General features: G+C 35.8%; 1 protein-coding gene across 2 annotated transcripts in view; it reads right to left on the bottom strand.

Moving 5' to 3' along the window:
• Positions 1–1,647: 1,647 nt before the first annotated feature.
• TYW5 (tRNA-yW synthesizing protein 5) overlaps positions 1,648–15,628 on the bottom strand; it is a gene marked incomplete at both ends in the record, with an annotated part of 29,477 nt that continues 15,496 nt past the window's right edge. For both annotated transcript variants that reach the window (XM_084242532.1, XM_084242533.1), the window contains 5 exons: positions 1,648–1,904; positions 3,860–3,976; positions 4,783–4,870; positions 6,471–6,608; positions 7,487–7,531. In XM_084242532.1, the coding sequence (XP_084098658.1) occupies positions 1,648–1,904; positions 3,860–3,976; positions 4,783–4,870; positions 6,471–6,608; positions 7,487–7,531 (645 nt within the window). The remainder of the gene's footprint in view (positions 1,905–3,859; positions 3,977–4,782; positions 4,871–6,470; positions 6,609–7,486; positions 7,532–15,628) is intronic.

Genomic DNA, 15,628 nt, shown 5'->3' on the forward strand with positions numbered 1-15,628 from the left:
GCACGGATTCTCAAACTGGTTCAAAAGCAAAACCAAGGAGAGCTTATTAAAAAGCTGACTATACTGTTCAAACAAACAGGGGTTTTGATTTTTCTTTCCATAAGGAATCACTCATAACATATTTTGTTTAAACTAAGAAGTAACCAAAAATCAAACTCTAATGGTTAGATCTCACAGTTTTTCACTTTTGTTGACCTGAGTAACTTCACTGTAGTCCTCACATTTTCCTTAGTTATTGTAACCTCCTCTTAATAGCTGAAAACTCTAAACACAGGAGTGAAGGGTTTTCAAGAAAATTTTTTTCTCTGTAATTAACATGCAGCAAATTAATGTACTGAGGTTGCTTTAGATGGGCACATTTGGGTTCAGTGAATATATTTGGTCTTTCTTCAATAGCATTGCAATGTAATTAGTAAGTGCAAGACAAAGAATGGCACAGTTCAACATATAATAGCTCATTGTCTTCAGTGACAACAGCATCACTGGGATGTCTCATGTATTCATTCTTAAATTTTTTTTTTTTTCCATTTTAAAGAAGGCTAGTTGGAAAAGTTTTTAGTGGGAGGCAAACTTTTGGTTAAAGTTTAGCTATAGGTATCAGTTAAAACTGATTTGAGTATTTTTTAACACTCAAAAACTTAAAAGGGATAGACCTGACTTGTATTGGGTGCCAAGAAAAACCAGGATCAGATTAAAAATTTGTTTTGGATATATCACAAAATTAATTCAAATGACTGTCATCTAATCCAGTGGTTCTCAAATCTTGATTATGCATCAAAAAAACCTATGAGCTCTGTCACATACTGATACCTATACCAAGTCCCAAACATACTGAATCAAAATCTACAAAGTTAAGGTTTAGGCATGTTTTAAAAAGTTCAAAAAATTAATGTAGACGTTGTTGGCTGCCTACCCTTTTTCCTTTCTTATCAGAACCCTAATTTAAAAAATTATCCGTTCTGCACCCATACATATCTCAAGTGCCTCAGGAAGGATTCTACTTCCAGCTCCATAAACCCAGCTGGCCTAAGGATTATTCCTTACGCTGTGCCAGTGACTGGCTTGGGGATGGACAGATCTAAGCAACTTTCAATCAATGAGACCCAAGGATTTGGTGGAAAATTCTGGGAAAGCTTTCTTAAGACAGGGCTCCTGGAATCCAGCCTGAATCCTCCACTGCATGTAAATGAAGATGCACACGGCCCCAACTGCTATTGGCAATCATCCCATGACCATGAGAGTAGCCAGCTTAGGATGATGCCAATGCTGCCATTGAGTGGGGAGGAAAAAAACCTCTACTTCTTGGCAGCACTATAAATTAGAAATACTGAAGCCCATCCTAGCAGAAAAACTTCATGCATAATAATTTAATATACTTTCTTATTGTTTAATGTTTAAAGTTGGATTTTTAGTTATTTGTATCTCAAAATTAAAGAGTGGTCCCAGTTACTGTATTTTTTCAACCATAACACTATATTAAGTAGAAACTATGCAAACATTCCTTTAATCTATAAATCTGAAACTGATTTCTTTCATAATTTAAACACAAAAAATCTTAAAAAAAAAACAATTTACGTATTATGCAACTTTTCCAATATTTGAGGTCAATTTCATCTTAACGCTAATATTTCATATTTACTTCATTATTTACTCGAAGTTTTTGCTGTAAGCTTTGTCCTGAATGTGTAAGACCATTCGCCGTGCATAGAAGTCCCTGTATTCCTCTGGTAATTCAGCCAGTGTTTTTAAAGCTCTGTCCAAAATTTGAGCAGCTCTTGATGCTGCTGTAGGATCTTTGTTTCCATAGGTATCTGTTTTATCATAGCATTCAGATGGAAGGTGTTTCCAAAAGACATTCACTCCAACTCCAAACTCTTCAGAAATTACATTATGGAACCATAAAGCTGGAGAAAGTTTAAAAAAACAAGTTAAAAATAAAACGTACAGTTAAAAAAAAAACCAAAATGTCAGTGAAATATCACGAATTGCATATAGCCAATGTAAGAAATAATTCTTGTAACTAGATTCCTTCGTTAGCACACTCCCAGCTTTTAACAGAATCATTTTAACTTTATGAATTGCCAACCAATTTAAAGTGTCAATGGCACAACCTTACGTTTAAAACCTTTGGAAATAGCAATTTTTCCTTTTAACTTGAAGGACATAATAAAGTTATATTTGTTTTGTAGTTCTGTAATTTGGGGTTGTGTTTTGTGTTACTTGTTTACATTTCCTTAGTCATCCAATCACATCAAAAGTGTTACTTTTTGGACACAGAACATTTCAATTATTTTAGGAGTATCTTTGACCTTTTCTGATTCAGTTCAGTACTTGTTTCAAAGACTTCCTGTTCAAGCTGAAATTTGTTTTCTAACTTGCTCAAATTTGCATTCATTGTAGCCTTTTCAGTTTTATATTTCTAATGGAATGATAGTCATCTTATATTTATGTATGTCAGCTCCTTTAAAATATATAAAATAAAGCAAATATTTTTGTGGTTGAGAAGATAAGTAAACTTTATGATATTATAGTTAATTAAATATTTACTTTCACTAGAAAGTTACTTCTTTGTTTTCAGTTGAATCTGAACATTTCCAAAATATAAGTGGCCACAGGAATATTAAAGGAACACCACCATATAACGAAAAAGAAAAACTATTCACATAAAAAAAAATGTTGACTCTTGTGAAAACTCCTAGAAGTGCTCTAGGAAAAACAGAAGCCTAAAATGGTTTGATTTGCAAAACTTGTTTTCAAACAAGTAAGATTTTAAATCTTAACTACACTTCCTTCAGAATCTTTTTAAACCTTACTTAATATAATACCAAGAAAATGCTAATCATTCTGTTAAATTTAAATCCAAAGATGGAATGTTTGCTTTTACTTAAAAATACATACAAATGTTCAGGGTTTTTGTTGTTTTTTTTTTTGGGGGGGGGGGCCACGTTGTTGTATATAGAATAAGGGGGAAATGCACAGTTTTTAACTATGCTCTGAAGATACAATACCCAAAACCTTAAATAATAGAAATGGACTTAAGGACCAGTGTGCTGGTTGTTTTCAATGGATGTGAGAATAAAAAGTCAATATATCATATTTTTATAAATACCTATGTGAAGGTCATTGTATCAGGCCATTCAGGAATACAAAGATGAACAAAACAAGGAATTTATAATCTAATCCCAAATGAGATTATGATGTTTTTATTATGATTTTTTAAACTTACCTATTACTGAAAGGAGTTACTAATGATTATTAATATATTGATATAGTTATGGAAATATAACTATATAAATGGAATTGGTTAATGTGACCCATTTATCTTAATTATGCTTTTTGTAATCTTCAGGTTATTAGCTTTTGAATAATTAGATATTAATTATATCACTGAATACTAAATAAGAACGAATGTCTATTGAACAAAGAAATTAAATGACACTAGTTTAGACTGCAGAAAAATAATGCATACAAAATATGGTTATAACATTTCAATAATAGAATCTGATCTGTTTTGGTTTTGAAAAATACCATTTTTTTGGGGAAATAAATGACTGTTCTCAAATACGTAGGTATTTTAGAAATGTAATTATTAAGAACAACCAAGGTATATATAATCTTTTCTCAAAAATAGTGTGTTGTTTGATGTACTTTAATAACTTAAGAGCTCAACATTATAAACTGCCTTTGAAAAACAAGACTTAATTTTTAAGAATTTTCCTAAGCATGCTTTAATCACACACATGGTTGTATATAAAATAATGTCATGTAAGACAGGATACATATAACATATATTTGGTACTGAGTCATACAGTGGGTGAGTGTCAGAGTACAGCACATTTCTGAGGTTTAGAAATCTTACCAGGAATAAATAATATATCTCCAGCTTCAAGGAAACATTCATACCTTCTTGCCTTGGAAAACAGTGGATATTTAGCTAAGTCTGGATTATCTATATTCAGTACTTCTGATTTAGTGCCTGAAGTTAAAAAAAAAGGGATAATATAGATTAAGCAAAGTTAACATTTTAAAAAAAGTAATCACAAAAATAAATTTGAAAATGTATTGTTTTCTGTATAATTACTATACCCACACTGTGAGAACAATTACTATTTTTCTGAAACCTAAGACAATTTTCATTGACCCACCCTTTATCTATGATCACTGACATGCATGTAATATAATTAAGGAAATCTAAAAACCTCATACTTCATCTAACCTATCATTACATGGACATACGTACACAATGGAGAACACAATATATCATAATTATGAAGAAGTCCTAAAATGTTTTTCTATGAGAATAAAGATATTTCTCAAAAAGATCAACTGAATAAACTAGACTTAGAAATACAAACTTTTTTTTTTAAAGATTTATTTATTTATTTATACAAGCACTGAGTACAGTCAGAAGCACAGGAGGGTGAGAGAATTCACCAGAGCCAGAGCATGGAGCAGAACAGACAGACTGACAAAATACACTACTGAGGGGAGCAGCGGGCGCTGCAGGAGAGGTCTGCGCACCATGTGGGACCCTCATCCGGTGGCCGGGGATCGAACCAGCGCTGCAGAGATTGCGGGCAGCTTCACAGCCCAGCGCTCTACTGCTGTGCCACCGGGGAGGCCCAGAAATACAAACTTTTTTAAAAAGTACCTGATAAGGGCCTTCCCTGGTGGTGCAGCGGTTGAGCACTGGGTTGAGAGGCTGCCCGCAGCCTCCGCAGAGCCAGTTCGATCCCTGACCACCGGTGAGGGTCCCACCAAAAAAAAAAAAAAAAAAAGTACCTGATAAATATAAATACTGGGCATCTCGAGGACTGAAGAGTACCACACGTTTTTTTCCTGTCACTTGTATTAAGAAGTTATCCATTACCTGAAGACCAATAAGAAATTATGGATAAGCAGTATCTAAAATTCAAGTAAATTGAACCAATGGTATTTAAAAGTTAACTGTAAATCCTATCCTTTAATAACTGCCTTAGTAATATTCTACCAATGAAAACACTTACATTCCAAATATAACTCTGCCTTTTTTGAACATACTCCTATAGCACTGCCTTAAAATGGGAAGGACTGCAGTCAGGAAACCCGTTGCCCTTGCTTCACCACTATGGCACTGAGGGAGTTACCTCAATTTAAAGTCCTTTTTGGTTAGTATTTATTTTACTTATCATTAAGGAATGCTAGAAGGCCAACATTAGATAACAGACTGGGAGTACTTAGGAAAGTTAGGTGTTGGGAACATACAACATATTGCAGCAACCACTGTTGTCACTCTAATAAATGCCAACCATAATTTGATTATAGGTATCTTGATCTCCCAATTATTTCTACAGAAATTTAACCTAGCAAATTTTCTTAATACTGACTTTTCCTGTATACGCAAGGGTCTACTTTGTTGGTATACATTGTGAAACATATTAAAAGAAAGAGATACATAATCCTCAGCAAGGAATTAAAATATATACAAAGATATGTTCATGATCACTTTACCTAAGCATTTCTCCTTTCAGCTCTGACTTTTACTTATGTAAACCTTAACTATATAATTACTATTCCTATGACTCGTTTTTAAGAAAAGCTTTATGAGTCCATTAATATTAAAAATAAAAGGGATACTACTTTTAAAAAGTTAAAATATAGACACAGAACATAGTTAAGAATATGTTTATCACATCTTTTTTTCACATCATTCATCTAAATCCCTTAACAAAACAACATACTAAGATTATGTCAAGCTCAATTATAGTTACAATGTCAAAATACTCCCAAAAGGTCCTCAGCTGAATTATGAAATACTTATTAAACAATGATTTAGAACTTAAAAAAATTCTTTCACTTTTAAGAAACCTTTCAGAAACTGCTTTAATTTCCTAAATTTCTCCACCTCAAACCAAACCATACACAATACTAGATTTTCAATGTTTTAAAATTATGTATATATGTGCACATATACTTAAGCAAATAAAATGTTATCACTATGTAAATGATCAAAACCAATATTGTATATATCTTGCTGCTCAACAAAGTTAACACATTATACAATTTTAAGAGATTTATATCCTAAGACTTTCGGATAACCCCAAATTCTTAAGTTTGGAAATGGCTCTCCATAAACTTTTGTCTTTAACATTCCTCATGCCACAACTTTTAAGAATTCCCCCTCGTAAAAAAAAAAATTTACCCTCGTCTGCTGGCCATTTTTCATGTATTGAAAAAAAATTACTTCATAAAACAGCATATATATGATAAATCAAAAACAAGACCACAGTGAAATGCAAATGTGAGACACTAATTAGGTTTTAGCATTGGCTAAATAATTCAGTCCAATTCTGTGTGCAGAGTCAGTTATCAAAACTTATGTTTTAGCAAATTAATATGTCAAAGATTTTACAGTATTCTACAGAAAGTTGAAACTGTGAATGATAAATCAAAAAAGCTAAATATCTATTGTAGCTTTAGATTGCTCATACATCATAGTGAGTCCACAGTTGCAATCCTGGTGAACTTATTCTAAAAACACTGGAAAAGAACTGTTCTTCTTTGAAGAATTTTGGAAACTTAATATCTCCTTCCAATAAAGGAAACTGCTTTCTGATATCTGCAACATCCTGCATGAAGAGAAACATAATCTTCAAAAACTAGATTAAAAATAGTACCAGGAAAATAAAAATTTTAACGACAATTACAATATTGGCATAATGTTTATTTCATCGAGAGCTCTCATCAGACCCCATTGATAAAAGAGTAATAGGGCAAAGCTATTATTGTTTTAAAATACTGTAAGATGACTACAACCAACAAATGCCCTCTCAGATGAAGAAATAACAATATAACAAGATTCAGACACAACAATATCACTCTTAGGCTTAATATGTTTCATTAATAGATAGATTCCTGTTCATTTAAGATGAATCATACAACTATCATCTATCCTAATATTAAGTATTTTAAGTTCAGATGTGAACTTAACATTACCAACTATGTAAAATCTTTGGGGTTTACTGAGGGAGGAGAATAAAAGAAGGTAAAGAACTAAACAGTAACATGGGGGAAAAAACACAATCTCATTTGTTCTCTTTACAGGCCACTTCTTAACACTACAAGTCATATTAACTTGACTCTGATATAACCTAAAGATTGTATAATGAATTATTCAGAATTTTTATAATTATTTTAGATATTTTATTAGCTAAATGGTCAACTCTAACATATACAGAATTGTAATATATACAACTGTAATATATACAGAAGGAACTCCTTAACTGTGTACAAATTAGAGATGACTTCAAATGCTAAGATTTTATGATCCTCCCTGAAAACTAAATAATCAAGTTTCAATCTTTTATGCAAGGATACAAATAGAGAAACGAATGGTAAAGAAAAAAACAAAACATGTTTCAGGCAATGAGTATAAAAATTCAATCCCAGTTAAAAAGCATATATCCATTTAAATTTTAAATAATTATATTACATTCATGATTCTTACCTTTCTAGGGTCTTCTCCAAGTGACCGTAAGTAATATTTCTCATTCTTACATGTCCCAAAAAATAACATCAGCATTCATGTAAACGTTTTAGGAATAAAAAACAAAGGAAAATAAGTCTTAAAATCTTAGGTAGTTTTCTGAAAAGTTGTTTTCTTACCCTTTCTACTAATGCTCTCTGGTGGCCATCTGAAGAAATGTCTTTATATGCTTATAATAAAGACTGTATTCACAAAACAATAAGTAAAATAAATTCTAAAAGCTACTCACACATATCACATATACTCAACTTTGACTTTATAATTCAAATTATTTGGACGCTTAGTAATGTCTTAAGACTTAAAGAATTCCCATTTGAACAGCACATGTGATCTCAAGGTATATTAGAAAACTAATATAATACAAATGTGGACTAAGATAAATAAAATATCTACATTTTTAATAATAAATTTGTTTAAAATCTGGAACATTACATTTTATCAGGCTAAGCCTATTCCTGATCATATAAATTCTCTATTTAAATCCTTTAGCGCCAGCTTTGGCATAAATTAGAAATATATCAGAGTAGTAAATTTGTTACTTTTTAAAATTGTCAGTCACAGGCCTCCCTTGTGGCGCAAGGGGTTAAGACGCAACCTATGAAGCTATTTGCTACCACTGCAGCACAGATTTGATCCCCAGCCAGGGAGCTACCTACATGGCAGAGCAGACCTCTTCTGACTCACCTGCTGATCCCCTCAACAGTGTATTTCAGTCAATCTGCATGTTCTGTTCCCCACTGTCGCTAGTGAATCCTCTCACCCCACCCCCCACATACACCTCTGGCCTGTACCCCAGTTCTTATATATATAAATAAATCTTTAAAAATAAAAAATAATAAATAAATAAATAAATAGGGCCTCCCCTGGTGGCGCAGCGGTTGAGCGCTGGGCTGCGAAGCTGCCCTCAGCCTCTGCAGCGCCGATTTGATCCCTGGCCGCCGAGCAAGGGTCCCACATGGCGCACAGACCTCTCCTGCCGCCCACTGCTCCCCTCAGCAGTGTACTTTGGTCCTTCTGCCTGTTCTGCTCCCTGCTTTGGCTCTGGTGAATTCTCTCACCTCCCGCACTTCTGACTGTACCCAGTGCTTGTATAAATAAATAAATAGAGGATCAACATGGCAGCGAGGAAACGCTGCGAGTAAGATCTCCCATTAAAAAAAAAAGTTAATAGGGAGGAAAAGCAGCAGGTCCCAGTAAGAACTGGGACATGGAAGATAAATGGGCGACTCCAGCAAACTACCTGAAGAAGAAAGTTGCCATAAAAGAGGAGTAGAAGGGAGGAAAGGTCAGAACCCTGCTACCCTTCCCCACACACAAAGTCGGCACTCTCCGACCAACAGAAAGGAGGAAAAGACAAAAAAACTAAAACAACCAACAAGAACAAACTACGGATCAAGCGGGACTGTAAGTGGAAAGGAACTATTTCAGCCATCACACCCCGTGAACTGGAGCTGTGGAGAACCCTGCAGGATTCGCTGCGGAGGTGAGCAAACGGCTCCAGGTGCCATTAGAGAAAAACAGAGACCCCCCGGAGACCTGCACACAGCCTCGGGCCAGCCAATAAGCTTGTGCAGAAAAGCTGTGCACTTGAAAAGCAAACGCGGATCGCGGCTGCCCAGGTCCCCGCGCATGTGTCCTAGGCTAGCGGGGCGACACCTGGGGGCCCTCACTGAGGTGAATGTCCCTCACTGAGTAATCAGAAACCAGGCACCCAGACACGGAAGTGGGGTGCAAAACGCGCCATTTCTGCGGACACTGAACTGGGCTACAGCCTGTGTCCTGGACCTGAGGGCTTTGGAACTGAATCCCGGGGCACGAAATTCGTGTCGTGGGTTCCCCACGACAGTGGGGCATGAGGCAGACACAGCACCGCAAAGCCGTTGAGGCTTTCCCCATCTCTACCACTCTGTTCCCCTGTCCCACGGGGTAAAAAAAACAGCTCCCCAAGAACACTAGGAGAGATCTCTGGCGCCAACTAGCGACCAGAAAAAAATCACCAACACCCTATAAAACAGGGACCTTTCTTCAGAAAAGACTGCTTGAAACCTGCAGAAGGGGCCCAGAGGGGGAGCGGGAACCCACTGCAGGGGCAGACCGGGTGCAGAAGAGTGTGCTGTCTCCGAATCGCCATTTTAGAATAGGGACCTTTCTTCAGTAAAGACTGCTTGAAACCGGCAGAAGGCTCCCCGTGGAGCTAGTGGGAGAAGGTTCACTGCACATTCAGAGGTGAGCTGAAGGCCCCCACAAGACCAGTCCCACCTGGCAGGAAGTCGGAGCCCAGAGGAGGATCCAGAGATTTGGAACCCAGAGTGCAATCTAGCTGCCCCACCTCCAGGGAAGTCTGTGGGACTTCAAGATGCATATTTGTAACTAAACACAGAAGGAGGAGAGATTCTGTGACAGTGACCATTAACATACTCAAAGTACCACTGCCTCACTAGACTTCTGGCATAACAGTTTTTGACTCATTAGGATTTCCAGTTTCTGAAACTCCCAAAAGAACACACCAAAGACGCCAGCCAGTACCAGCGGCACAGTGTCCCAATGCATAAGGCAAATTAGAAGACAGGCAACAGGGAAAAGAAAAACTACAAGCAAAGTACAACGCCTCAGAAAAAAGACACACCACAAAAAAAAAAAAAAAAACCACCCACCAGCTTGCAACTACGGTGAATTGTAAGAACTTCTGAGCCTTCCAGAAAAAGAATTTAAAATTGCCGTGATGAAAAAACTGATGGAAGTCATTAAGGAAAACAATGCTCAGAAGAATGAAATTGAGTCCCTAAAGAGGGAAGTAAAGTAAATGCAGGAGATCAAAGAATTAATGGAGGCACTAAGGAACTCTGGGAAAAGCAACGAAAGCAGAATAGATGAAATGGAAGAACGAATAAGTACTCTTGAAGACACAGAAATAAAAAGAACCAAAACAGAAAAGGAAAGAGAAGTACGAAGGAAAAAGACCGAAGAAAGACTTCAGGAACTATCTGACTCCATGAGGAAAGGAAATATAAGAGTTATAGGAATCCCAGAAGGAGAGGTGAGAGATGTAGGAACAGAGAAAATATTCAAGGAAATAACTGAAGAGAACTTCCCAAACGTGAAGAAGGAGCTGAAAATTGATATACAAGAAGCAAGAAGAACATCAAACTTACATGATGAAAGGAAAAATACAGCAAGACACATAATAGTAAAGCTCCCAAGCAGCCAAGACAAGGAAAAAATAGTGAAGCTGACAAGAGGGAAGAAACAGATAACATTCAAAGGAAAACTAATCAGACTGACATCAGACTTCTCCAAAGAAACACTACAGGCAAGGAGAGAGTAGAGGGACATAGTCAACAGACTCCAAGAAAACAGATGCCAACCAAAGCTCTCCTTCCTCTATGAAGAAAGAATAAGGACCTTCCCAGACAAACAGAAACTCTGGAATTTCATTACGACTAAACCCCCACTCCAAAAAATACTACAAGGAGTCCCAAAGCCAGAACCTCGGGGGGACGAATAACAATGAAAGAAGGCCAAAAAAAAAAAGTCATTAAAAGAATAAATAAAATCAAAGGAAAGACAAACACAATGGCAAATACAGATGCTAACATATCAATATTAACTCTAAATGTAAATGGACTAAACTCTTCAATAAAAAGACACAGAGTTGCAGGCTGGAATAAGAAACAAAACCCAACCTTTTGCTGTCTCCAGGAAACACATTTAGCTACAAAAGATAAAAATAGACTCAAAGTTAAAGGATGGAAAACAATCCTACAAGCAAATGGACCAAAAAAGAAAGCATGAACAGCTATACTTACATCAGATAAAACAGATTTCAAACTCGAAAAGGTAAAAAGAGACCCCAACGGTCACTACATTATGATCAAGGGGACAATACTTTAAGAAGAAATAACACTCTAACATATATTCACCAAACGAAGGAACACCAAAATATATCAGACAACTATTATCATCTTTGAAAACAGACATCAGAGAAAACACATACGTAGTGGGAGACTTCAACACACCACTATCAACAATGGATAGATCGAGACAAAAAATAAGTAAAGACACTAAAGCTCTCAATAAGGATCTAGAGCGCTTGGGCTTAACAGACATCTATAGAACACTAACCCCAAAAAAATCTGTGTACACATTTATATCAAGAGCACATGGATCATTCTCCAGGATCGATCACATACTGGGACCCAAGACAAACATCAACAGATACACCAAGATTGAAATCATACCAAGCATCTTTTCTGACCATGAAGGCATCAAACTAGAAATAAACCATAAAAAGAAGACAAGGAACTCTCCTACCTCATGGAGATTGAAACCCACACTACTGGAAGACCACTGGACAAATGAGATCAAAGAAGAAATTAAAAAATTCCTTGAATTGAATGACAAGAAGGACACCAATTTCCTAAATGTATGGGATGCAGCAAAAGCAGTAATAAGAGGAAAATATATAGCAATAGAGGCTCACATCAAGAAACAAGAACCCAAAGAAACAACCTAATCTCGAAGCTCAAAGAACTAGAAAAAGAACAACAAAAAAAAAACCAAAACCAATAGAAGAAATAATGAAAAACAAAGCAGAAATAAATGAAATTGAAACTAAAAAAAAAAATCCAAAAGATCAATGAAGCCAAGAGCTGGTTCTTCAAAAAAATCAATAAAATAGACAAACCCCTAGCCAGGCTCACAAAGGAAAAAAAGGAGAAAGCACAAATAAACAGGATCACAAATGAAAGAGGAGAAATCACAACGGACACAGCAGAAATCAAAAGAATAATCAGAAACTACTATGAACAGTTGTATGGAAACAAGTTCAACAATCTAGAGGAGATGGACAAATTCCTACAACTCTACAATCACCCAAAGCTAGATAAAGAAGAAATAGAACACCTAAACAGACCAATTACAAGCAGCGAAATTGAAATGGTAATCAAAAACCTCCCCAAAAACAAAAGCCCAGGACCTGATGGATTTACAAATGAATTCTACCAAACGTTCAGAAACAAGTTAGTGCCTATCCTTCACAAACTCTTCAAAAAATTGAGAAGGAAGGGATAATACCAAATACGTTCTATGAAGCCAACATTACACTAATACCAAAACCGAACAAGGACAACACAAAAAAAGAAAACTACAGGCCAATCTCCCTAATGAACACTGATGCAAAATTCCTCAATAAAATTTTATCTATCAGAATCCAACAATGTATCCATAAGATAATTCACCATGACCAAGTAGGATTCATTCCAGGGACACAAGGATGGTTCAACATCCGAAAATCAATCAACGTTATCCAACGCATCAACAAAAAGAAATATAAAAACCACACGATAATATCAATAGATACCGAGAAAGCTTTTGACAATGTGCAACACCCATTCATGATAAAAGCCCTTGAAATTCTTGGGATACAAGGAACATACCTCAACATCATAAAGGCCATCTATGACAAGCCAACAGCCAGTATTATTCTCAATGGCGAAAAGCTGAAAAAAGCATTTCCATTAAGATCTGGAACAAGACAAGGATGTCCACTTTCACCACTGCTTTTCAATATAATACTGGAAGTCCTAGCCAGTGCAATAAGACAAAAGAAAGACATATAAGGAATCCAAATAGGAAAAGAAGTCAAACTATCACTATTTGCAGATGATATGATAATATACAGAGAGAATGCCAAAAACTCCACAGAAAACTAATTCAACTAATCAATCAGTTCAGTAAAGTGGCAGGATACAAAATTAACACACAAAAGTCAGTAGCCTTCCTATACACAAAAAATAAATCTGAAGAAGAAATCAAAAAAAATCCCTTTATTATCGAAACAAATACTTGAGAATAAATCTAACAAAAGAGGTATAGGACCTATACAAAGAAAACTATAAAACACTGTTAAAAGAAATAGAAGAAGACACAAAGAAATGGAAAGACATCCCCTGCTCATGGATTGGAAGAATAAACATTATTAAAATGGCCATCCTACCAAAAGCAATATACAGATTCAATGCTATTCCAATCAAAATTTCAATGTCATTCTTCAAAGAAATAGAACAATTATTGATGAAATTCATATGGAACCACCAAAAACCCCGAATAGCCAAAGCTCTTCTGAAAAAAAAAAGATGGGAATGGAGGCATCACACACCCAGACTTCAAACTATACAAAACCTTAATCATCAAAACTGCATGGTATTGGAACAAGAACAGACACACAGACCAATGGAATAGAATAGAAAATCCAGAAATAAACCCGCAGATTTTGGTCAACTAATCTTTGACAAAGGAGAAAGGATATGCATTGGAGCAAAGAAAGTTTGTTCAATAAATGGTGCTGGGAAAACTGGGTCACTACATGCAAAAGAAAGAAGCTTGACTACTACCTAACATCATGCACAAAAACCAACTCAAAATGGATTAAAGAACTAGATATAAGATCTGAAACCATAAAATACACAGAAGGAAATATAGGCGAAACACAACTCAAAATGGATAAAAGAACTAGTCATAAGACCTGAAACCATAAAATACATAGAAGGAAATATAGGCGAAACACTACATGATATGCACATCAAAGACATCTTTACAGACACATCACCCAAAGCAGTGATAGTGAAGGCAAAGATAAACAGCTGGGACTACATCAAATTAAAGAGCTTCTGCACAGCAAAGGAGACAATAACCAAAACAAAGAGAAACCACACCGACTGGGAGAACATTTTTTTTTTTTTTTTTTTTTTTTTTTTTGATACTCTCTGGGCAAATATCTCAAAGTGCTAGATCTTATGGTGTTTGCTTGTTTAGGAATCTTCACATTGTTTTCTATAGAGGCAGGGAGACTGTACCAAAATATATTCCAACCAAAGGTGGATATTCTTTTTCACATCTTTAGCAACATTTGTTGTTTCAGTATTTTTAGATATAAGCCATTCTCACAGGGGTAAAGTGATAACTCATTGTGATTTTGATTCACAATTTCCTTATATTAAATGATAAACATTTTTCCATAGGCCTAAATGTCTATTTAGGACTTTTATCCTTTTTTGATTGGGTTGTTTTTGTTGTTGTTGTTATTGAGTTGTATGCATTCTTTATGGATTTTGGAAATTAACCCCTTGAAGGACATGGGATGCACAAATATCTTCTCCCAATCTATAAAGTGCCTTCTTGTTTTTGTGAGTTTCTTTTGTACTACAAAAACTTTTGAATTTGATGCACCCATTTGTTTATTTTTTTTTTTTAATTTTATTGTTATATTCCCCATACAATTGCAGCCCCCCATTCTGACCCCAATCCCTCCCCTCCCGCCCCCGCCCCCCTAAAAGTGTCTCTGGTTCATAGTTTTTTGTTGATTTTGATTTTCACTTTCTTATAGTTATTCATTTTCCTGGTCCCTTATTTAAGTTTTCTAGATTCCTGCTATGAGTGAGACCATCCGGTATTTTTCTTTTTCTTTTTGGCTTATTTCGCTGAGCATGATCCCTTCCAGCGCCATCCATGTTGCAGCAAATTGCATGTGTTTATCTTTTTTGAATGCTGAGTAATATTCCATGGTATATATGTACCACATCTTCTTGATCCAGTCATCTATTTTTGGGCATTTGGGTTGTTTCCAAAGCTTAGCTATTGTAAACAGTGCTGCTACAAACATAGGGGTGCAGGTGTTCTTTGGAATTGATGTTTCTGTGTCCTTTGGGTAAATACCCAGGAGTGGAATTGCTGGGTCATAAGGAAGCTCTATGTTTAGTAGGTCCAGAAATCTCCACACAGCTTTCCACAGTGGTTGGACCAGTTTGCACTCCCACCAACAGTGCAGAAGAGTTCCTTTTTCTCCACACCCTCGCCAACATTTGTTGTTGCTAGTTTTTTTAATTTGATGTAGTCCCAGCTGTTTATCTTTGCCTTCACTATCACTGCTTTGGGTGATGTGTCTGTAAAGATGTCTTTGATGTGTCTAGTTCTTTAATCCATTTTGAGTTGATTTTTGTGTATGGTGTGAGGTGGTGGTCAAGCTTCATTCTTTTGCATGTAGCGACCCAGTTTTCCCAGCACCATTTATTGAACAAACTTTCTTTGCTCCAATGAATAGTCTTT

The sequence above is a fragment of the Talpa europaea genome, assembly GCF_964194135.1.
Source record: "Talpa europaea genome assembly, chromosome: 1".
NCBI classification, from domain to species: domain Eukaryota; kingdom Metazoa; phylum Chordata; class Mammalia; order Eulipotyphla; family Talpidae; genus Talpa; species Talpa europaea.